The sequence below is a fragment of the Borostomias antarcticus genome, assembly GCF_949987555.1.
Source record: "Borostomias antarcticus genome assembly, chromosome: 21".
Taxonomy (NCBI): Eukaryota; Metazoa; Chordata; class Actinopteri; order Stomiiformes; family Stomiidae; genus Borostomias; species Borostomias antarcticus.
The window spans coordinates 15,339,860-15,359,056 of NC_140254.1; the positions used below are offsets into that span (position 1 = coordinate 15,339,860).

General features: G+C 44.1%; 1 protein-coding gene across 3 annotated transcripts; it reads left to right on the forward strand.

Moving 5' to 3' along the window:
- Positions 1-6,242: 6,242 nt before the first annotated feature.
- LOC311323218 (uncharacterized protein) lies at positions 6,243-17,927 on the forward strand. Of its 3 annotated transcripts, XM_084455407.1 has the most exons (12): positions 6,243-6,840; positions 7,565-7,620; positions 7,919-8,201; positions 8,404-8,540; positions 9,019-9,141; positions 9,407-9,464; positions 10,104-10,418; positions 10,525-10,664; positions 10,801-10,914; positions 11,059-11,116; positions 14,302-14,379; positions 14,725-17,927. In XM_084455407.1, exons 4-12 carry the CDS (start codon positions 8,511-8,513, stop codon positions 16,395-16,397), a joined length of 2,589 nt encoding a protein of 862 aa, XP_084311533.1. In that variant the 5' UTR covers positions 6,243-6,840; positions 7,565-7,620; positions 7,919-8,201; positions 8,404-8,510; the 3' UTR covers positions 16,398-17,927. The 3 variants fall into 3 exon arrangements, with proteins under 3 accessions (XP_084311533.1, XP_084311532.1, XP_084311534.1); XM_084455406.1 differs by lacking the exon at positions 7,565-7,620 and having other exon boundaries at positions 6,243-7,005; XM_084455408.1 differs by lacking the exon at positions 7,565-7,620.
- Positions 17,928-19,197: the final 1,270 nt, after the last annotated feature.

The window sequence follows — 19,197 nt, forward strand, 5'->3', positions numbered from 1 at the left end:
TAAGGCTTAAAGTATTTTCGTTTTAATAAAAAAATAAATGCATGGAAAGACTTTTGGAGCCGAATGCTTGTTTTAATGTATATTATGCTATGATATTATTTTTGTATTTGAAAAGACTTATTTTGTTCTATTAAATCTTTTCTATTAAATGTATACATGCCTCCGGTGTGTGTGTGTGTGTGTGTGTGTGTGTGTGTGCGTGCGTCCGTGAGTTTTGATGACACTGACTACTGTGATGGATGATCCACTATCTGCCTTTGCACTGTCCCATCTCTTCCCTGCACCCGGTCCAATGATGTCTCCATGTTCTGCACCATTGACCGAAACAAATACCTGGTATGTTGTAAACGTACAAACACACACAGGTGCATATATGAGTCACACATTCTTACACACGCATCACCTACTGTACTGTAAGGGTAAAAATTTGTTCTGGATAATGTGTTTAGTACCTTGAACTCAAAGACAGTGTTTAATGTATCACAATGTGAGACAAGGGTTTGGGGTCACAAAGAGGTCAGGGAGAGCTATGTTTGGACAGGCAGCTGAAGTATAACTGGGTGGGATGGAAAGGGCAGGCCCCACTGACCCATGTCCTAGGGAACTTTACTACATACGCTTGGGATCTGGAGGGTCTGGACCTGCATAGTGTCTCTACGCATGTCTAGTTCTGAGTCTTATCTACATCCTGATTTATGGACAGGAAAGGGGGAGCTGAGCACTTTCTGGATGAATTCTGAATTCCAGAGAGCATCGGTCTCTCTCTCAACTGACCGCCCTTGTTGCAGGTTGCTTGTCAGAGAGCCACACTTAAGTGTTGTAATTATCCTTGGATGAAATAAATTCTTCTAACACTGTTGAACTGTTCTGGCTTAACCCAATATTGTACGAGAAATTCTGTAACGTGCACAAATACACAACAGAAGTCAGCAAAATCTCACTAATACATGTTCTCTCTCTCACACACACCCTGAAGATATCAGTCCACAAGGCCCCTCGCTAAGCCTGGAGGGTAGAGTATTGCTAATTTCATTGAATTGGGAGACCGGGGTCTTGGCTGGGGATGACTGTATGTTATCATCAGTGTAACTGCTTTAGCCACTGACCACTACCATTAATGTTATGGAAGCTGTTGCTAGTTGTTGTGAGCTCATGAGCTAACTGGCTATCTCGCTCTTATTGTGCTGGATTAGCATTGGAAGCATTGGAACTGATGTGTCCAGGCGACCTATCTTAATTTATCAGACATTATTTCATTTCATTTCAATTCACAGCTATTTCAGTGGCATGACTAGCTTCCATCCTACCAGTCCTGAACAGAAACAAGCCAGCCATGCATATAAGCCAGGCTGGACCTGGCCTGGTTCTCATTCACTACTCTGGTTTGTCCTGCACCTGGTCTGCATAGTGGTTGTGCAAGCTCTTTTCTTTTCAATAACCTCATTATATGTGCCTATCTCTATACATTACTCTGGACACATTATATTGTGGCGTAGAGGCATTGGAAGGCATACATCAGAAGCGTTCCTGTTTCTCTAAACTTTAACTTCACTTTGTGACAGTGCTGGTTTATTCTGAAGGTGATTTAAAACTAACCATGCTTAAAATATTCTGTGGATGACTCTTAAGCAAAATAAAAAACATCTCCCACAACAGGGATATATTTTCTGGGGTGTTTAGTCATCACACACACACACACAAAACACAAAATTCCTGCTGGGATTAAAGCCTCTGTACTGTGGGAGAAATATTTGATTCTGCATTGTGGAATAGGCCTATTGATGAAATGTCTAGTTTTGGTTAAGTTCTGTTGTAGTCTTTATCTAACCCCCAGGAAAGCTGAACTGGTAGGTGTGTGTTTTCGCCAGTTCTTGGTGTACAGCCAGTCTCCAGTTGCTGGAAAGAGCGCTCCATGTTTGGCGAACTCTTAGCTCCCTGACTGATTGAGTCAGTGTCTCCATCGGGAACTTGGTCTGGTACCAGTTCCCTCTTGGCTTATACTTGGGACTGAGCTGTCCTCCACCAATAAGATGATGGCAGACACCCCCCTCCTGTTATTAATATCACACTGTTATGTAACCATTGAAATGCTTTATAATATTGTGTTACAGTAGCCTATGCTCTCATGAGACCAGCTGATTGCAACCAACCCGGGATGAAGTGTTGAGAAAACAGAATATGATACCTTCAGGTTGTACGTGAGCTTACTAGATCAATGGGAAAAGCATATTCATATAATCAAATGATGGCTCTTGTCTTAGTTCATACCCATATCATCATTACTGCAGAATGATTTGATGCTTTGATTCAAATAAAATAGTTGTCATCGACGGACCTGGACAGTAAATAAGAATTTGTTCTTAATGATTTGCCTGGTTAAGTAAAGGTTAAATAGAATTAAATAAAAAACAGTCCTTCTTTATCCAAACCAAAATATACTAGTCAACAGTTAAGCCTACTGTGAGGAAAGTGACACCCTCTGGCAGGTGGGACGTCAGTAATTCATTATCAGCTTTGGCTAAACTTGATATGGTCTGAGTTAGGCTTGCAGCTGACCTTGGTGTTTCTTCACATACTTGTAGGGTCAGCGTGTCCCTAAGGAGATACAATTATAACAAGTGCCCCCTGTCTGCTCCTAGAAAGATTGTCTCCAATACAGTAGGTCCCTCAAGACTTCAGATTTATTAGAACACATGGTCATATATGGTCGAACACTATTTAGCTAAGCATATCTCAGTAGTCACACAGGAATAAGTTATACTAGTGTTGGCTTTTGAAGCCTTTCTTGATGTTTCTTGTGTGTTAGTCTGAATTGTATATATTTAAGTTCAATAAAGAGGTGCAGCATCGCTTAACTATTACCACGATCTTAATTGTCTTTCTTGCAATGAAGAATCACTGAAGAATTCACTCCAACACGGGATAAGAAGCAGCGACAGATACAGGTTTATTACAGAAGTTAATCTTACAATAGACACTTTCAGCCAGTACCCTCTCCGCCTACCTGTGTGGCTGCCGCACTCCAATATCAGCTCCGAGGCCGTTGTGTTACTCCTCTCTGCCTCCTCTGCATTACAATTCCAAGATAAAGGGCGCCGTGGGCACCGTCCTACCCCCCAGAGATACCTCCACCGTCCTACCCCCCATAGATACCTTCACCGTCCTACCCCCCAGAGATACCTTCACCGTCCTACCCCCCAGAGATACCTTCACCGTCCTACCCCCCAGAGATACCTCCACCGTCCTACCCCCCAGATACCTCCACCGTCCTACCCCCCAGAGATACCTCCACCGTCCTACCCCCCAGAGATACCTCCACCGTCCTACCCCCCAGAGATACCTTCACCGTCCTACCCCCCAGAGATACCTCCACCGTCCTACCCCCCAGAGATACCTTCACCGTCCTACCCCCCAGAGATACCTTCACCGTCCTACCCCCCAGAGATACCTTCACCGTCCTACCCCCCAGAGATACCTCCACCGTCCTACCCCCCAGAGATATCTCCACCGTCCTACCCCCCAGAGATACCTCCACCGTCCTACCCCCCAGAGATACCTCCACCGTCCTACCCCCCAGAGATACCTTCACCGTCCTACCCCCCAGAGATACCTCCACCGTCCTACCCCCCAGAGATACCTCCACCGTCCTACCCCCCAGAGATACCTTCACCGTCCTACCCCCCAGAGATACCTCCACAGTCCTACCCCCCAGAGATACCTCCACCGTCCTACCCCCCAGAGATACCTCCACCGTCCTACCCCCCAGAGATACCTTCACCGTCCTACCCCCCAGAGATACCTTCACCGTCCTACCCCCCAGAGATACCTTCACCGTCCTACCCCCCAGAGATACCTTCACCGTCCTACCCCCCAGAGATACCTTCACCGTCCTACCTTCACCGTCCTACCCCCCAGAGATACCTTCACCGTCCTACCCCCCAGAGATACCTCCACCGTCCTACCCCCAAGAGATAGACAGGGCAAAAGGCACAAGGAAGTTTAGAATGAGCATGTATATTTTTAGCCTGTATTATATTAACCTCATGCCTGTATTATTCTCATGTAGTAATCATTCATATAAGACACTGGATATTCTGTAAAACATCAATTTAGTTAGAGCTGTACCAATTTAAGGACAGCTGGCTCAAGAGATGGCCTTTTGTCTGGTCTGAGTCAGCACATTCGGTAAGAAAGCCCGAGTGTCCGGAGGGGAGCAGGGGACTGAAAGACTTGCTGACCAGTATACTCTTTGAAGCTTCAAAACACCGCCACCACCACAGAAGAAGACTACCTCGGAAAAATTATTTCACTCGGGACAGAACGCGTCTAAATAAGTTATTTAATGGTAGCGCCGAGGCTTCAAAACCCAGCATTTGTTTAAATAGACCCTTTTGCTTAGGTAAGTTAAGTTTCATGTTTATCTGACACTTGTAAATATGAGTGCCTCTCCTAAATAGGCCGACACCGATTTATTTTGACGGCGAAGTGAACGGAGGGTGAAATGACTGGAGCGAGCGAGCGAGCATGCGACTACAGGACTGAAAAGGGCTAGGTGTTCAGTTAACATTGGTCCTCATTCCTGAACAAGTGTCTTCTTAAATGTCTTCTTACGAACTTCGTAAGACCAACCCTAAGAAAGATCTCCGCCGGATTCATGAATGGAAATGTGTTCCTAAACCGGCAAAGTGTTCTCAGCTGTTTGAATGCGCGTTGTCGTACACCTGAATTTGCATAAACGCCCCGCCAGCTCCTTCCTACAGGGTCGTGTGCACACAAAACCCCCAGACAGCGCGGAAAAAGTTGAGACCATTGAGCATACCTCCATGCCATTGGGCTCTGTGCACCAGCTACACTACTTCCTGAAAGTCACTTGGCATCTTTATTTCCTGTCCTATATGATTGGCCTAAGTGATTAATCAGGTGTGCGGAAGACCCAGCGCACACCTGATAAATCACTTAATCCAATCATATTGGACAGGAAATAAAGATGCCAAGTGACTTTCAGGAAGTAGTGAAGCTGGTGCACAGAGCACGTGCAAATTCGACGTTTTATTCGTCACATGCAACATACCAGTAAAATAAAATGAGCAGTGAGACGTTTCTCCGCTGGCTCTTATAACGTGCACACTAAGCTTAAGCAAGGTGAAAAAAACCAATACAAAATAGCAAAAGAAAACAAGACAGTATATATGGACTTTTAATACAAAATGAAAAATATATAGCCGAAAGGGATGGGATGTGCTGAGAGCAGATTCAATTGTACAGTTTAGTTAAATGCATGAGTAGGCTACTTATGGATCTTGATAGGCCCTATATCTATATTATGTAGGACCATATGATATATTTTAGTTATGGATATTCACGTTTATTTACAGAATGTAATTGTGTCCATTCTGACGACTATGGAATATAAGGTGCTGTTGTGCTGAGTCTTAGTATAGCGACTGAGTTTAGTGCTTATTTAATAATTCACTGCCATTTGCAGTGTTTGTGTAGTGCTTTTATTTATTTTAGGACACTGCGATGCCTTGTAGAATCATGATTGTGAAACGTAATTGGAAATGATACAAATATCCTCGTATTTATGATTATGATTATTATTCAAGCCTAGGATGTCTGTAGAATTGATGTGAACGCAATCACCTCGGATTTCTCATAAATTCAGCCCTTGCGAACGGGCGCACTCCAATCTTGCCTACCTACGACTGCATTTCCGCGTTCTTGAACAAATCCGAGATAAGAAACCATTCAGGAATGCCAGAATTGTCCCGGGAACTTCGTAAGTGGAGTTGAGAAGACATTTCTTCTTAACTTCTTCTTAACTGCGTTCAGGAATGAGGTCCATTGTCTTTTATGTTAATTGTGATCATGTGGAATCATGTGAACCCTGGCTGAAAGCCAAGTTGCTGCTCATGGATTGTATTTCAGTTCTGCTGTAGTGTATTTCGGATGCATCTTCTTCTTGTGAAACAGAACTTCAAGGAGGCCAAAATCGTCGAATCATCAATTTATTGAGCATGCCTAACAGGGCCAAAACTAAGGCAATACCACTTTCTTTCACGAGGCGGCCAGCTTATATGTCCTGGCTTCAGGACAAATATCACATGACAAACCAATTTGCATACAAGGATATAAACATGATCACAAACGGTCAACTGATGTTCTGATTGGTCAAGGTGTCAACTGGTCTTTGCATCAGCTGAGCTCTTGCCCCCCTTCCTCGGACACGGGGCTTCCTGGGATCATGTTACAACTGTAGGCTAACTGACTTATTCTTCAGAGGTGTTATCTTTATTGACTCAGGGACAAAGGAATGTTGACTTTAGGACAGAACATATGTTGTCACTAACCTGTTATAATAACACAGTTCTACCTAAAGTGAAGTTTATTCATTATTCTTAATAAATTGATTACTACATGAGAGTAATACAAATGTATTGATGTAATACAGTATAATACAGTATAAAAATATACTACACTGCCTGAGATTTGTCCCTGTATTGACTTTACTCAAATACATTCTTAATTCGACCGTTTTTCCCCTGAAGTTCTTTTTTTATTAAAAGTCTATGCATTACAAATATACTGCACACGAGCTACATGCATGCACACGGGTGCATCTGGATCTACTGACGCGATCACTTTCGAGGTTCGCATGTCCGGGTCTAATTGTTGGATTGTTTTGTTGCTACATTTTCACACGAGGTCCTCGGTTTCACACGACCTCCGATTCAGACCCTCTGACGCCGCGCGTGGATTCCCTTCTGTCTGGGTGGGTGTTATCTGCCCTGTTGAGTGCTGATCAGATCTGCCAGCCACTTTAATCAAAGTTCACACCAGGTAGGTGGTGGTTGTCTGTCAATAACACTTCCTCCCGCCGCCCGGAATTCTTTTAAATCGAACGTTAGCTAACAAAACGGTAGACGAGGCTCAGTCTTCAGTTAACCCCAAGATCGGCATGATGTCAAATTAATGTCACCTGGCATAGGACTTACGAGCAAACAAGTGAGTGTGGCTTTCATTTTGCTTAGAATCCAGTGTTGTTCTAGCCAGCTAGATCCGTGGCTAATGTATTTGTCCGTCTTATTTCCTTGCTAGCTAGCCATTAGCCTAGCATTCTCCTTCAAAAGTTTGCTACGAGCGCGCATGTTTGGTATGTGGTCGTGAGGAAGTTTAAATAATGCTGTTTGCTTGCTCGTGTCTGTACCTCCCAGTACCGTCTCTCCTAGGGCAGCTGTGACCGAAGTTACTCCCTGTTCTGTTTTGTCTTCTGTTCAAAACAGGACAACTCTTCTCCGTTAAAAACAACTCCATTTGCATGCATCATAGCCAGGTGTTTCTTGGTATTGCTTGTAATATTGTATGCAAATCTCTGATTGGGACTGTCTCAGACAGAGACGTTGCCATCACTCTGTCTCCGTGAGAAACCATGGTGGTCATCGCAAGTTCTCTTTATTGATTATTAGAGAAGATTGGATTATTTTCTTCCACATTAGGCTAGTTGCTCCACCTGGCGGCGTGTTCCTTTAATATCCTCGGTCCGTGTCCCACTTTGGCATTCCAGACTGCTATCCCTTGGCTCTTCTGAAGGCTTCTAGCTTGACTTGGCTCTAGGCTTTGGTGAGTGCTTGCCAATCAGTAGACTCTTATGTTAGATAGATGGATCCTGAGTGGAAATTCATTAATTGTATCTGTACATTAAATACATAAAACACACACAAGCACGGCAAAAATGTAAGGCACAACAAGGGCATTAAAAAGACATGATCATCATTACTTTTTACAGTAGTAGGCCTCTATAGTAAAAACAATAAAAGCAGAGTCTGAAGTCTCAGTTGTAGTCAGTTCAATTCATTCTTATGTCCACTTAATCAAATCAAGCTGTGTCAGGTCAAGTCATATCACCATTTCCTTGTAGGTTCTTAGTGACTTATGATGTTGAGCATGCCGCCAGAAAGAACCCCGAAAGGTACAGTATGTCAATATCAGGTAGGCTGCCTGTCTTGTAGCTCTGAAATGGTAAATTTACCATTTACATGAATTCCCTCATGGTATGTAATGTTTAGCTTTAGTGCCCATGTGTGTCATTGTGTGTGTATGACTACCGTGTTCTCTGGCTGTAGGTGTGTGTGATCAGAGCCTACTCTTCCACTCTCTGAAGGTGTATCTGAACAACAAGAACCGACTGCAGCCCATTATCGGTCAGTAACAACTGAATACGCGCGTGTGCGTGCGTGTATAAGATTGATGGAGCGAGAATGTTTCCAATCTGTTATGCTTTAGTAATATGTTATAGTAATAGGATATGTTGTGGTAATTTGGTGAACATGGTTATTTACGTGTGTGTGTGTGTGTGTGTGTGTGTGTGTGTTTGTGTGACTGCGATGTGCAATGTGCTTGCAGGTTTGAGCTGTGTGATTGAATGTGTGAAAGCAGGTGCCAGGGAGGTGGTGTACCTGTGTGAGGTGTGTAAGTGTCGGCTCAGTAAAAATGATGCCAAGAACCACATCATGGGCAGTCTCCACAGATTCAACTACATTGTAAGTGTGTGTCTGTGTGAGACAATCATGTTTCTAAACACACTGTGTGCACTCTTAAAATTATGCTTTTCTTTTTTGCAACCATTTAAAATACCGCTTTTCATGAATACAGTAGACACGCTCTCTTTAATACACAAACATGCACACTCTTTGTAGCAACATTACTCAACATTACCCACAATACATTGATTTAATATAAATGTTATATATTTATAGCACACAATCACTAATTGGCCGAGTCGTGAATCGTGTGTGTTACCATTACCATTAGTCGTTAAGAAATCTGTCGCCGTGTGCTTGGGACCTCTGCCGGTACCTGTGCTAAATATGAACGCTGTCAGGCTGACGGTGTCCGAGGAAAATGGAAACGCACTGAGATGCACAAATGAGCAAACCTCTCTGTGTTAGATATATACATTTGTCCTGATCTGTCAGCGGTGTCTCTGTTTCCTGTCTTTGTTGCTTTGTGTTGGAGCAGAGAGTCAGGTACCCGCACTTTGTGTCTGAGTGGAAGACTAATACTGACCTGTCCAAGATGGCCAGACCTCTCATGGAGATGGCTCAGATACTGGAGAGGAGAGAGGGCACCGGAAATGTACAGGTGTGTGTGTGTGTGTGTGTGTGTGTGTGTGTGTGTGTGTGTGTGTGTGTGTGTGTGTGTGTGTGTGTGTGTGTGTGTGTGTGTGTGTGTGTGTGTGTGTGTGTGTGTGTGTGTGTGTGTGTGTGTGTGTGTGTGTGTGTGTGTGAGAGAGTATTTGTGTTTGGGAGGGTTAGTCTGTGTGGAATCTGTTTCAATTTGTAAATTGTGTTGTATTTGAAAAGGGACTGTTGTGTGTGTGTGTGTGACCTGCCTGTCATCCCGTTAGGTGCTACAGCTGGACAGTGCTACATATGCAGAGATGACAACCAACAGCGAGAGTCATGGTCAGTCGCGTTGCCTCTCCTCACCCTGTCCTTCTCTCTCCATCCTCCTCTTACCCAGGATAACACCCACCTGCACACGCTACCAGTCTACCACTGCACACGCTACCAGTCTACCTCTGCACACAGCCAGATTCATCAATGAGACATGAGACACAAACAGAATTTGTGAAACTGAATTGATTTGAAAAAGAGTATTTTTATAAGGTTTGCAAACAGGGAAACACTGTACAGGCCAGAGTGGTATTCTCTGACAAAGAATAGTTCAACAAAGCATTTATACATTTCCTCACTTGGTATAGGTGGGATCCACCCGGGCTGTAACACAATAAGATCATTCTAAGTATCCACACACAATGGTAGGACGTGCAAACAAACATCCAGACTTGCACAGAACATCAGGAGGGATAAGAAACAACTCAAATTCAAGGTCCTTCTCGTGGAAAACAGGATGGGAGGATAGGGTTAGCAGTCGGCCTAGAGCCAGAATGTCAAGCTGACATTTACAGAGATTGCACAAGTCTGCTTGCATACAAATATCTTTGATTGTGGCACTCCTACAGTAATATGAGAAGAATTCTTCTATAACACACAGGATATTAAGGTTTTTACACATTTCACTGCATGGTTCTCTTCCCCCAGCCCTGACTCTACTGCATGCCATCAGAACTGGACAGGAGCTCAAGAACCAATCAGACAATCCCACTGCTCCGTCCGAGCGTCACGCCACCCAATCGCAGAGAATTGTAATTCCGCCACAGAAGCGATCCGTCAAACCTGAGATCGTGGTCCAATCACAGACGACTGCCGTCCCCTTCGACAGTCATTCCAACGTAAGGCAGGATTCCTTTCAGAGGGTCTCTGCCCAATCAGAGATGGACTCACCGAACGCCATTGTACAATCAGAGATCAGTGAAGAGGATCTCCATGGTTACACAGGGGACGAGCCATTGATTGGTGAGTGTTGGATTGTACAGAATGGTGTCCTAACAGCCGAGCACAATGGAAAATGTGTGTGTGTGTGTGTGTGTGTGCGCGTGTGCGTGCTCATGCTCGGTATCAGGTCTGACATGTGTGGTGGAGTGCAGAAGCGAGATGGAAGGCCCTCCTTACTGTTTCCTGTGTCGGTGCTGTGATACGAAGGCCACCAATGATGACATCCTAGATCACCTGACTAACCCCTACCACCGCTTCAACTACATGGTCGGTTCAGTCTACTTCTTCCTTGTTACTCGCCACTACCAGTAAACATTACCCAGTACCACTGTGCCGTAGATGCTGGGAGAAGCGCATGTGTTGTTTCACGTGTTGTGTGTCTGTGTGTTGCGGGCGCCTGTAGATGAAATATCACGCTGAGTGTTTGGAGGGAATGAAGGCAGGGCCAGATATCAGTCAACATCTGCAATCAGCTGCCAGGGAACTGGAGAGAGAGGAAGGGAGGGGACAAGTACAGGTAACACACACACACACACACTCCTGTAAGTTCTCGTGTGGAGACGGGGACAGTCAGAGGCTCAGCTCCTCCCATTCTCCACCCCACCCTCCCGCTGTCATCTGCTCATGTCATGTTCAGATCATGTTACGTTTCCTACTGTAGGTGATGAGATTATCATCCTCCCTGTGCAGCCAAATGGTTGTGAACAGTTACCAGTGGTGTAAGTACATCACCTGCTCTCTCCATCTCTCTCTCTCACACCAGTGGTGTAAGTACATCACCTTCTCTCTCCATCTCTCTCTCCTCTCTCTCTCCATCTCTTGCCTCTCTTTCACACCAGTGGTGTAAGTACAACATCACCTGCTCTCACCATCTCTCTGTCTCTCTCTCCATCTCTCTCTCCATCTCTCTCCTCTCTCTCACACCAGTGGTGTAAGTACATCACCTGCTCTCTCCATCGCTCTCTCCATCTCTCTCTCTCTCCTCTCTCTGATGTAAATGGTATGTATGATTTGAGTTTTTATGGTATCTGCAGGTCCTTAAAAAGTCTTAAGTCAAATGAATTTAACTAAATAAAAGGCCTTAAGTCTTAAATTGTCTTAGTCTTAATAAATTAATTACAGAGAACTACTCTGTGTTGTATAGAGGGGCTGTTAAAGAATTGGTGAATGGATGTAGATTTGTGATGTTCTTGATGTGAAGGGGTGTTTCGCGTTCTCAAAACAAACCGATCATGTTCTACAGAAAACCAGGCCTTCATGCTCAACACGCCTCAGAGCTGCAGTATCACACATGACATCATTATTACCGGCTAAACTCGTTCTTCCATGCATTTGTCAAATTGTTGAATGTTTCATTTGCAATGTGCAATAACAACATTACAAGCAAAGAAAGGTAAAGATATTGACATTTTTTCATGATAATCCGACAATGAGATAGCATAAGAGATTGCTGGTAGGTGAGGTGAGAGAGTGATGAAAACATCCAGATTTACAGAACAGGACACAATGATAATCAGTCATTTTTCTTTTATATAAGGCTCGCACAGCCTAATGTAAGAGAATCACAGTTTCAATAGTCAGTGCACTGTAGCTCTCACCATCTACTGTAATCCACCAATAGCCACTGGCGCTGTAGACTACCTAGCTAAAGGTCACAAAGTGTTTTTAACAGCGACACTCAATGCACACAGTGCGAGGGACAGCAGGGAGTTCTGGTCACTCAGAGCATCCAGGCATTCTTATTAGGGCTGGGTTAAAAAAAAAAGAAAAGATTAATCGATTCTGAATCAAATGATTCAGAATCGATTAATGAATCCCAAAATCGATCTTTTATTGAATGAATGAATGAATGAAGGAATGAATAGTTTAATTCATTCATTCACTCATTCATTTTTGGAAATCACTATCGATACCCAGCCCTAGTGTTGATGTGTTGCATAACTTGGCAGTCATGTAATTAAGGTTACAGCTAAAAAAAAACAGGTTTTAGTAACACTAACCGAATTGAATCGTGATAATCGATTCTGAACCTTGTGAATCGGAATCGAATCGATTCTTGAAATTCGAATCGATACCCAGCCCTAATTCTTATACAGGTGGCATTGTATAGTGACCTTAGTAAGCCAGGTCAGAACAACCATCAACACACAGATAAAGACTTTGTTATTTATTCCTCTTTACAGCTGGCCTCGCCAGTAGCTCATAGCAGTACGGTTCTTACTCTACACACAGACTTCCGGCAGCAAAATAGCACACACGCATCATCAGTTTCAGAATGTATATCGTCATAATAAAGACTTTGTTATTCATAACTAAGCTCGTAGCAGGATGAAGGCCTTGGATACAAGGCCTCTACAGTAGTCAAATCAAATGATTAACCCAAAACAATCATCTTTGTCTATGCACAGTGACTTTCCATTCAGTTGAGATGACACAGACGGTGCACATTTGGTATTGATCAACTATGACACAGAGGAGTCTTACTGATGATGCGCTCTAAGGCCTATATTTGCCATCACACTTGACTTATTAATATTTGACTTACATCTGCTCTAGTGCTATTGATGTAGCTTTAATACTTTTAATAGGAAGTCAGACAGGGAGCTCAGAGTTCACCAAACAGAGGGTGTTTTGCCAGAAACCAGAGACTGTCTGTACACCAAGGACATTATTCTGGCCTAAACAGCGAGTACTTCACTAGATGTCAGCCACCAATAAATCTTTATTCCACTGGTCCAACTGGAAACCACAACACTATCTTTATCAATCGTATTATAATGCATACTGTAGAACTATTACCTTTCATATCTGGAAAAAAAAAAGTTTTCTCTGCCCTCTACAGTACTAGAAGGGCCATGAATCTTATTAGAATGAGGAATGTCATGGGAGATCTATGGACACCCACCACGCGTTATCAGTCACGTCTGCAGACTGAGATTAATACAACGAGCACAAACAGAATTGCTTTTATACGATTTTTGCAAATGAGGAGACCAGCTCAATACAGAGTCACAAAGTTCTCCTTTTTTAAACACCATGGTTGACAACTCCCCCCAGGACTCTGTAGCCGTATCGGGTGAATGCTCAGCCTAGGGTGGTACTAGAGTTCATATCACAACCTGGTTAGAATGGTCTGACCACACAGATGGATTGTCTGCTCAAAGTTTAGCAAGCTCAAACAAGCTCAAACAAGCTCCCTCATTGCACAGTCAGTATTTCATACTGACCCAGGAAGTACATGTTAACTCTTTAACAGCATATATCATAATACAATCATGATTACACAATAAAGAGAATGGTTTTACACATTTAATGGAAAAATCCATCACAGGAATTGATGGATCAAAGCACTGATAACAGTCGTTTTGTTCCCCAAAATATATAATGATTAAATCAGTTTCAAATCTAAATCTGATCCAAGTGTCATAATCTGCCGATTTTACTTATTAAAAATATGTTCTTGGGCATTTGGTCTCACCGTCCATATATTTTTTGTAAATATGGCCTTAAATTGCATTGTGGCATTAAAAAGGTCTTAAAAAGTCTTAAATTGACCTTGCTGAAACCTGCAGATATTCTGGTATGGCTGTGTGCTTTTCTCTCTCATTGCCTGTGCTGGAAGTTTGAACCTGTGTGCGACTGTATGTAAAGTATCAACAATGGCTGGATATTAAAATACTGCATCTGTAACCCGCTTTTCTCTCTTTAAATGGTGTACGTCTCTCTCTCTCTCCCCCAACTCCTTCATCTACTGGAGGATGGTCTTTAACTCCTCTCTCCTGAACCTGGTTCCATCGCCTTTTTTATGTACTGTCGTTCTATATTTCTTGTTCTCTCCCTTCCTTGTCACTCCGTTGTTGTGTGTGTGTGTCTGTCTGTGTCTTTCTCTCCCTCTCTCTCTCAGGTGTGGACATGTTGAAGTTTGGTTTCAGTGAGGTGGCAAGATCAGGAACAGTGAAACAGAATAGGGAAGATATACCAGGTAAGTGGACCTTATAGTAACCCAAAATCAGCAGTAACGTGACCCCTCCAGCAGTAAGTGACCCCTCCAAATCCTCCTTGTGGTTGTGTTGGGTTTAACACGTGAAGGGCAAGACATGCAGTACATTTACAGACCTCCCGATGTACCTTCTTTTTATCTCTCTCTCTCTCTTCTATCTCTCTGTTCTCTTCTCTCTCTCATCCCCCTAACTCTGTACATCCCCCTTCCTTCTCTCCAACCCTCTAATTCTCTTCTCTCTACACCCCTCCCTCCTTCTCTCTCTCTTTCCTTCTAACTCGCTCTTGACATCCCTCCCTCCTTCTCTCTCTTTCACCCCTTTCTCAGTCTCAGAAACGGGCCATGATGCAACAAAGGTCAAAGATCAAGGAGTGTCACTAAAGCGGCATGCGTCGATGCCACAGCAGCATGACCCCGCCAGCTCCAGGCCAGCTACTGAGGTCAGGAGAAAGAAGAAAAGGCCAGTGGAGGTGCAATGCTGTGAGCCGGTGTTCAAGGTAAGCCTGTCTCTAACGGACGGCCCCCTTCTGCTGGAGAGGACATCCTTCAGCCAGGACCCCTCCCTTGAGCACCCTCCCACGCCTGACTTCCCGCCGAGCCCCTCCGGCCAACCCCAGTCCATCAGCTCAGAGGTGGATTGTGGTCCAACGCCACCCCCTAGTGGCGGACTCCCATTCCTTCAAACTGCAGACCAGGACACGCTCACTGACCACCGGCAGCCGGGAGAGCAGGACGGCGCCACTGACGGTCGTTATTTCGGCAACGGTGAAAGCACCACTAGCAGCGGCGGACTAGCCAATGTCAGTGTGACCTTGAACATTGACAGGCCGCAGCTTTTCCCTGACAGCTACTCTGCCGGTGAGGACGAGGGGCCCACCAATCCACCGCTGGCTACAAGAGAGGGGCCAACTGAACATCCGTACCATTCCGGAGAAAGGCTAGCCAGTAATCGGTACCCTTCAAGAGAATGGCTAACTGACAACCGCTACCCTTCAAGAGAATGGCTAACTGACAACCGCTACCCTTCAAGAGAATGGCCGATTGACAGTGAGTGCCGTTCAGGAGAAAGGATTACCGACGGCTTCCACCGTGAGGAAGAAAAGGCAGGCGATCGTCAATATCATTCAGGAGAAGGACAAACTGACCGTCTGTACCATGCAGACGAAAGCACAACTGCCCGTAGGTACACTGAGGAAGAAGAGCTGTACAGATCAGAGATCCAGAGGGGTGTTGGGTTGAGGGTTGAGGTGATGAAGGCGGAGGTAGAGGAGAACAACAGGGAGTCCTACTCTCCCCAGCAACAGTACTACACGAACCAGCCTCCGTTGCAGTACCATACACGGCACCGGGACTACGGGGATGCCGCGGTCCTTCAGAGGCGTGACATGGACTTTCATACGGGTGACCCGGCCCTTTACGACGGCCACATGGGTGTTTACAGGGCCAATGCCAGCGTTAATATGGGTGGCGTAGCTGCGGAGCCTCGGCTGCAGTTCTACGAGATGAGGTACAGGGCACAGTGGGAACCCACACAGCCCTCCCCTGACCACTTCCGCTCCGGGTCACATGGGTACGAGGCGCCGCCCAATACCTACCCACCCCAACCTCAGGCCCACAGGATGACCTCTGACCCCTACTATGCTGTTTCGGATGGGTTTGGAACCAGCCCTGACCTGAACCCTGAACCCCGGGGGCACCCTTCTCACCAGCTATACATCCGAGCACAGACCCAGGGGTTCGGAGCCCTCCCTGGCCCGCCTGTGTTCAGGACGCTGCCAGATCTCGGCCGCCACCCAGAGGTTATGTCAGGGGGATTTGTGAGGCCCCCCTCTCAGCCCTACTTTCCTGACCCAGAGGTAGGGTACGTAGACCCCCACTTTAACCCCACCCCTGACCATCCGGGCGCCCTCTACCATGGGCACACTTCAGCGTCCAGCCCATGGGCTTCTCCAGGCCTGCCTGGGACTAACTGCACCCAACTGGTCCACAGGTCATTCTAATGCTGCTGTGACTAAAGACTATTTCTTTTTTTAAATGTTTGTTTGAGACACTGGATTCTGCTGGGGCGTTTTGGCGCTCTGTTTGGCCAAAAGCTGAGGTAATCCTCCACACCCACAGACCTGATCTGAGTATTTTCAGTTCTACCTGCAAGGCAATGGATTTCCAAATTCTGTTTTTCCTCTGTTTATCTGTATTTAAGCAGTAGCTGCAGTGTTAACTACAGCAGCCCTGCAGTAGGGAGGAGGTGTTTGAGGTTTGAATGTGCTGATATAGATTAGTTAGTCTTTATTTAGTGGGTTTTTGCAGAGGTTTTCAGACTTAAGCAGTGAACCTACTTTAGTTTCAACTGTAGACCTCAGACCACAGGTTCAACACGCCTGTTACTTGTTAAAACTCAGCAAAAGGGACTTTTTGTCACATTGGCATCTGATTGGACAGGTGTTCATCAAGAGATAATGTGCTCTATCTGTGGATGAACATCAGTGATAATGTGGCACTCTGAATGAACACCTGACCTTTACGGTATTGATTGTTGTACTGCTGTACTTTTCTCTTCTGAAGTATAAGTGGCAGTGTTTGTCGGCTACATTACTGGATTATTATTTTGTATTTTATTTTTTACATTTTGATCATGGGACAAAGCCCATGTTGAGCCATCTACTGTTCAGTGGCAGATTGTTGTTGATAGTAAGCCACCATTCTATCTTTTGTATGCAATGTGAATGCAGTATTTCATTTGTAAAAAAGGTTATTCACTGTTTTATCTGAGGTGAGGAGTCCTGTGTTTGTAGATACAGACTTCTTGGTTTGGGAGGGTATACAAGTATTTTGAATCAATAGGGTTTAACTGCTATAATATATCTCATGATTTTTAATTATTTGACAACAGTCTCCAGAAATGAACACGAAAAGCTATTTTTCCCCATTTGTCATGCTGTGTACAGAAAGTGAGAATAACCTGGGTATATAATATAGTTTTGTATTTCTACCCAGACATGTGAAGTCTTCATATAAAGTCAGTGTTATGTTGTTGTTTTTTCAGAATTGGTTGCATACTACTTAAATTCAAGTGCGTTTGATTAACTATATTGTGTTAATTATCTGAAGATCCTGAGACAAACTGTCCAGTTGTTTTCGTTCAAACCTGGTTCTCAGAGTCCCTTTCTATAAAAGGTTTCCTGGCCTTTAATTATGCCAAATTCATGACTAAAATAATACACAATGTTAGAACAATTTAGAACATTTCTTCATTCAAGGCTTAATTTGTTTTGTACCCAGTAACTATAGCCAGATAATGCAATGTCCACCACATTGCTCTGAACTCATGGGTTAGACTCATCAGTATTACCATTCATCCAGCACCCACAGGGTCCTCTTAAGGCCAGGTTTGGGTGGTGGTGTTGCTTCTTTCTGGACACAAAGCAAACTAGTAAAACAGGATTTGACTCACTGTACATTATTTGTTTGTACTGAGATTCAATCAAAGGAGTTGGTACTGTATCTTGAGTGTTATGCCTTTGACCAAATAAAAGAAGCCAGTAGCACTTGGTGTAGTGTCTTTTTGATTAAAAATTCTAATAGTAGCTCTGTGTCTCTATATTCTGCTTTAAGTATGCTTAAAGTGCACCTTCTTTCATTGATTTTAAAAGGAAAGAACTGGGGTGAGTGTCAGTGACAGGATCAGTGAAGACATCTGTACACTACCCATCCTGTGTGTTTAAGGTCAAATGACAACTCACCCATGTCAAACGAAGACTGTAACCTGACAACTGAGTTGGTGCTCCGCCCCTCTTCTTGTGGTGCTTTAAATGGCAACAAAATAGTTTTATACAAACCGTAAACTACTGTTAAGAGAAATGCAACAGAAAATCCCTCTAGAAGAGTTAAGGTTTATCAGACTGACGATTGTCCTTATGACTAAGTGAACGAATATTACTGGAACCTTCACGGGGTCTTACCATAAGGCTGCTCACCGATGACCTAATTTTCTCATCCACAAGATCACTGACAAGTAAAAGAAGGGTCTCAATTATTATGAGATAGTCAATAACTAGTATGAGATCATTGGATATTAGGACCATGGAGGCCAGGTTGACATATAACCAAATACTGCCAGAGTCATGAGCCATGCGTAGAAATATATCTCAAAAAGGCCATAACATTTCCATAGAATTTACATTTACATGTCATTACGTCCATGACTCACTCTCACTTTCTCCTCCATATGAATACCATGTTATGATAAGGGGTCTATAGGTCACCTGATGGCCTGTCCAGTTCTTTGACACCAATACAGGTTTGGGAAATGGAAGGCTCCATAGACTAAAGGATAATCCAAAACCAAGCCTCACCTGACACCTTGAGCTCCCTCTCAAGGGACATTAATGACGAACGGCTTTTTTGGGAGTACCTGTTAGAAATGTTATGATTTGATGCAGAATAATCTCCATAATATAAACAATAAATAATTGATTATGTTGCTGGTATAGCATATACACTGGCGAAAAAAGCTATATGGTAAACCAATTGAAAATGAAAGTAAATAAGGTAGCAGCTGCTTCGATAGGCTATTTAACAGCTTGCCATGGATCAGCGGAAGAGGGTAGCGCAGAACCTATGGGACAAAAGGTAGAGTTCCCATAAACAGAGAGACCGTAGGGGGTTAAGCTTATGGCTAAATGAAAGTTGGGCTTTTGGTTAGGGTTAGGTTCAGGTTAGGCTTAAGTATAGGGTTGGGTTAAGTTTAGGGTTGGGGTTATGGTTTGGCCGGTCTCTGCGTGGGAACTAACGTAGGCCACT

Coding starts and splice junctions, on each gene's coding strand:
- LOC311323218 (XM_084455406.1), top strand. CDS start 8,511: ATGGGCAGTCTCCACAGATTCAACTACATT. Junction 10,665..10,800: donor ACCACCGCTTCAACTACATG/GTCGGTTCAGTC, acceptor GGGCGCCTGTAG/ATGAAATATCACGCTGAGTG. Junction 11,117..14,301: donor TGTGAACAGTTACCAGTGGT/GTAAGTACATCA, acceptor TCTCTCTCTCAG/GTGTGGACATGTTGAAGTTT.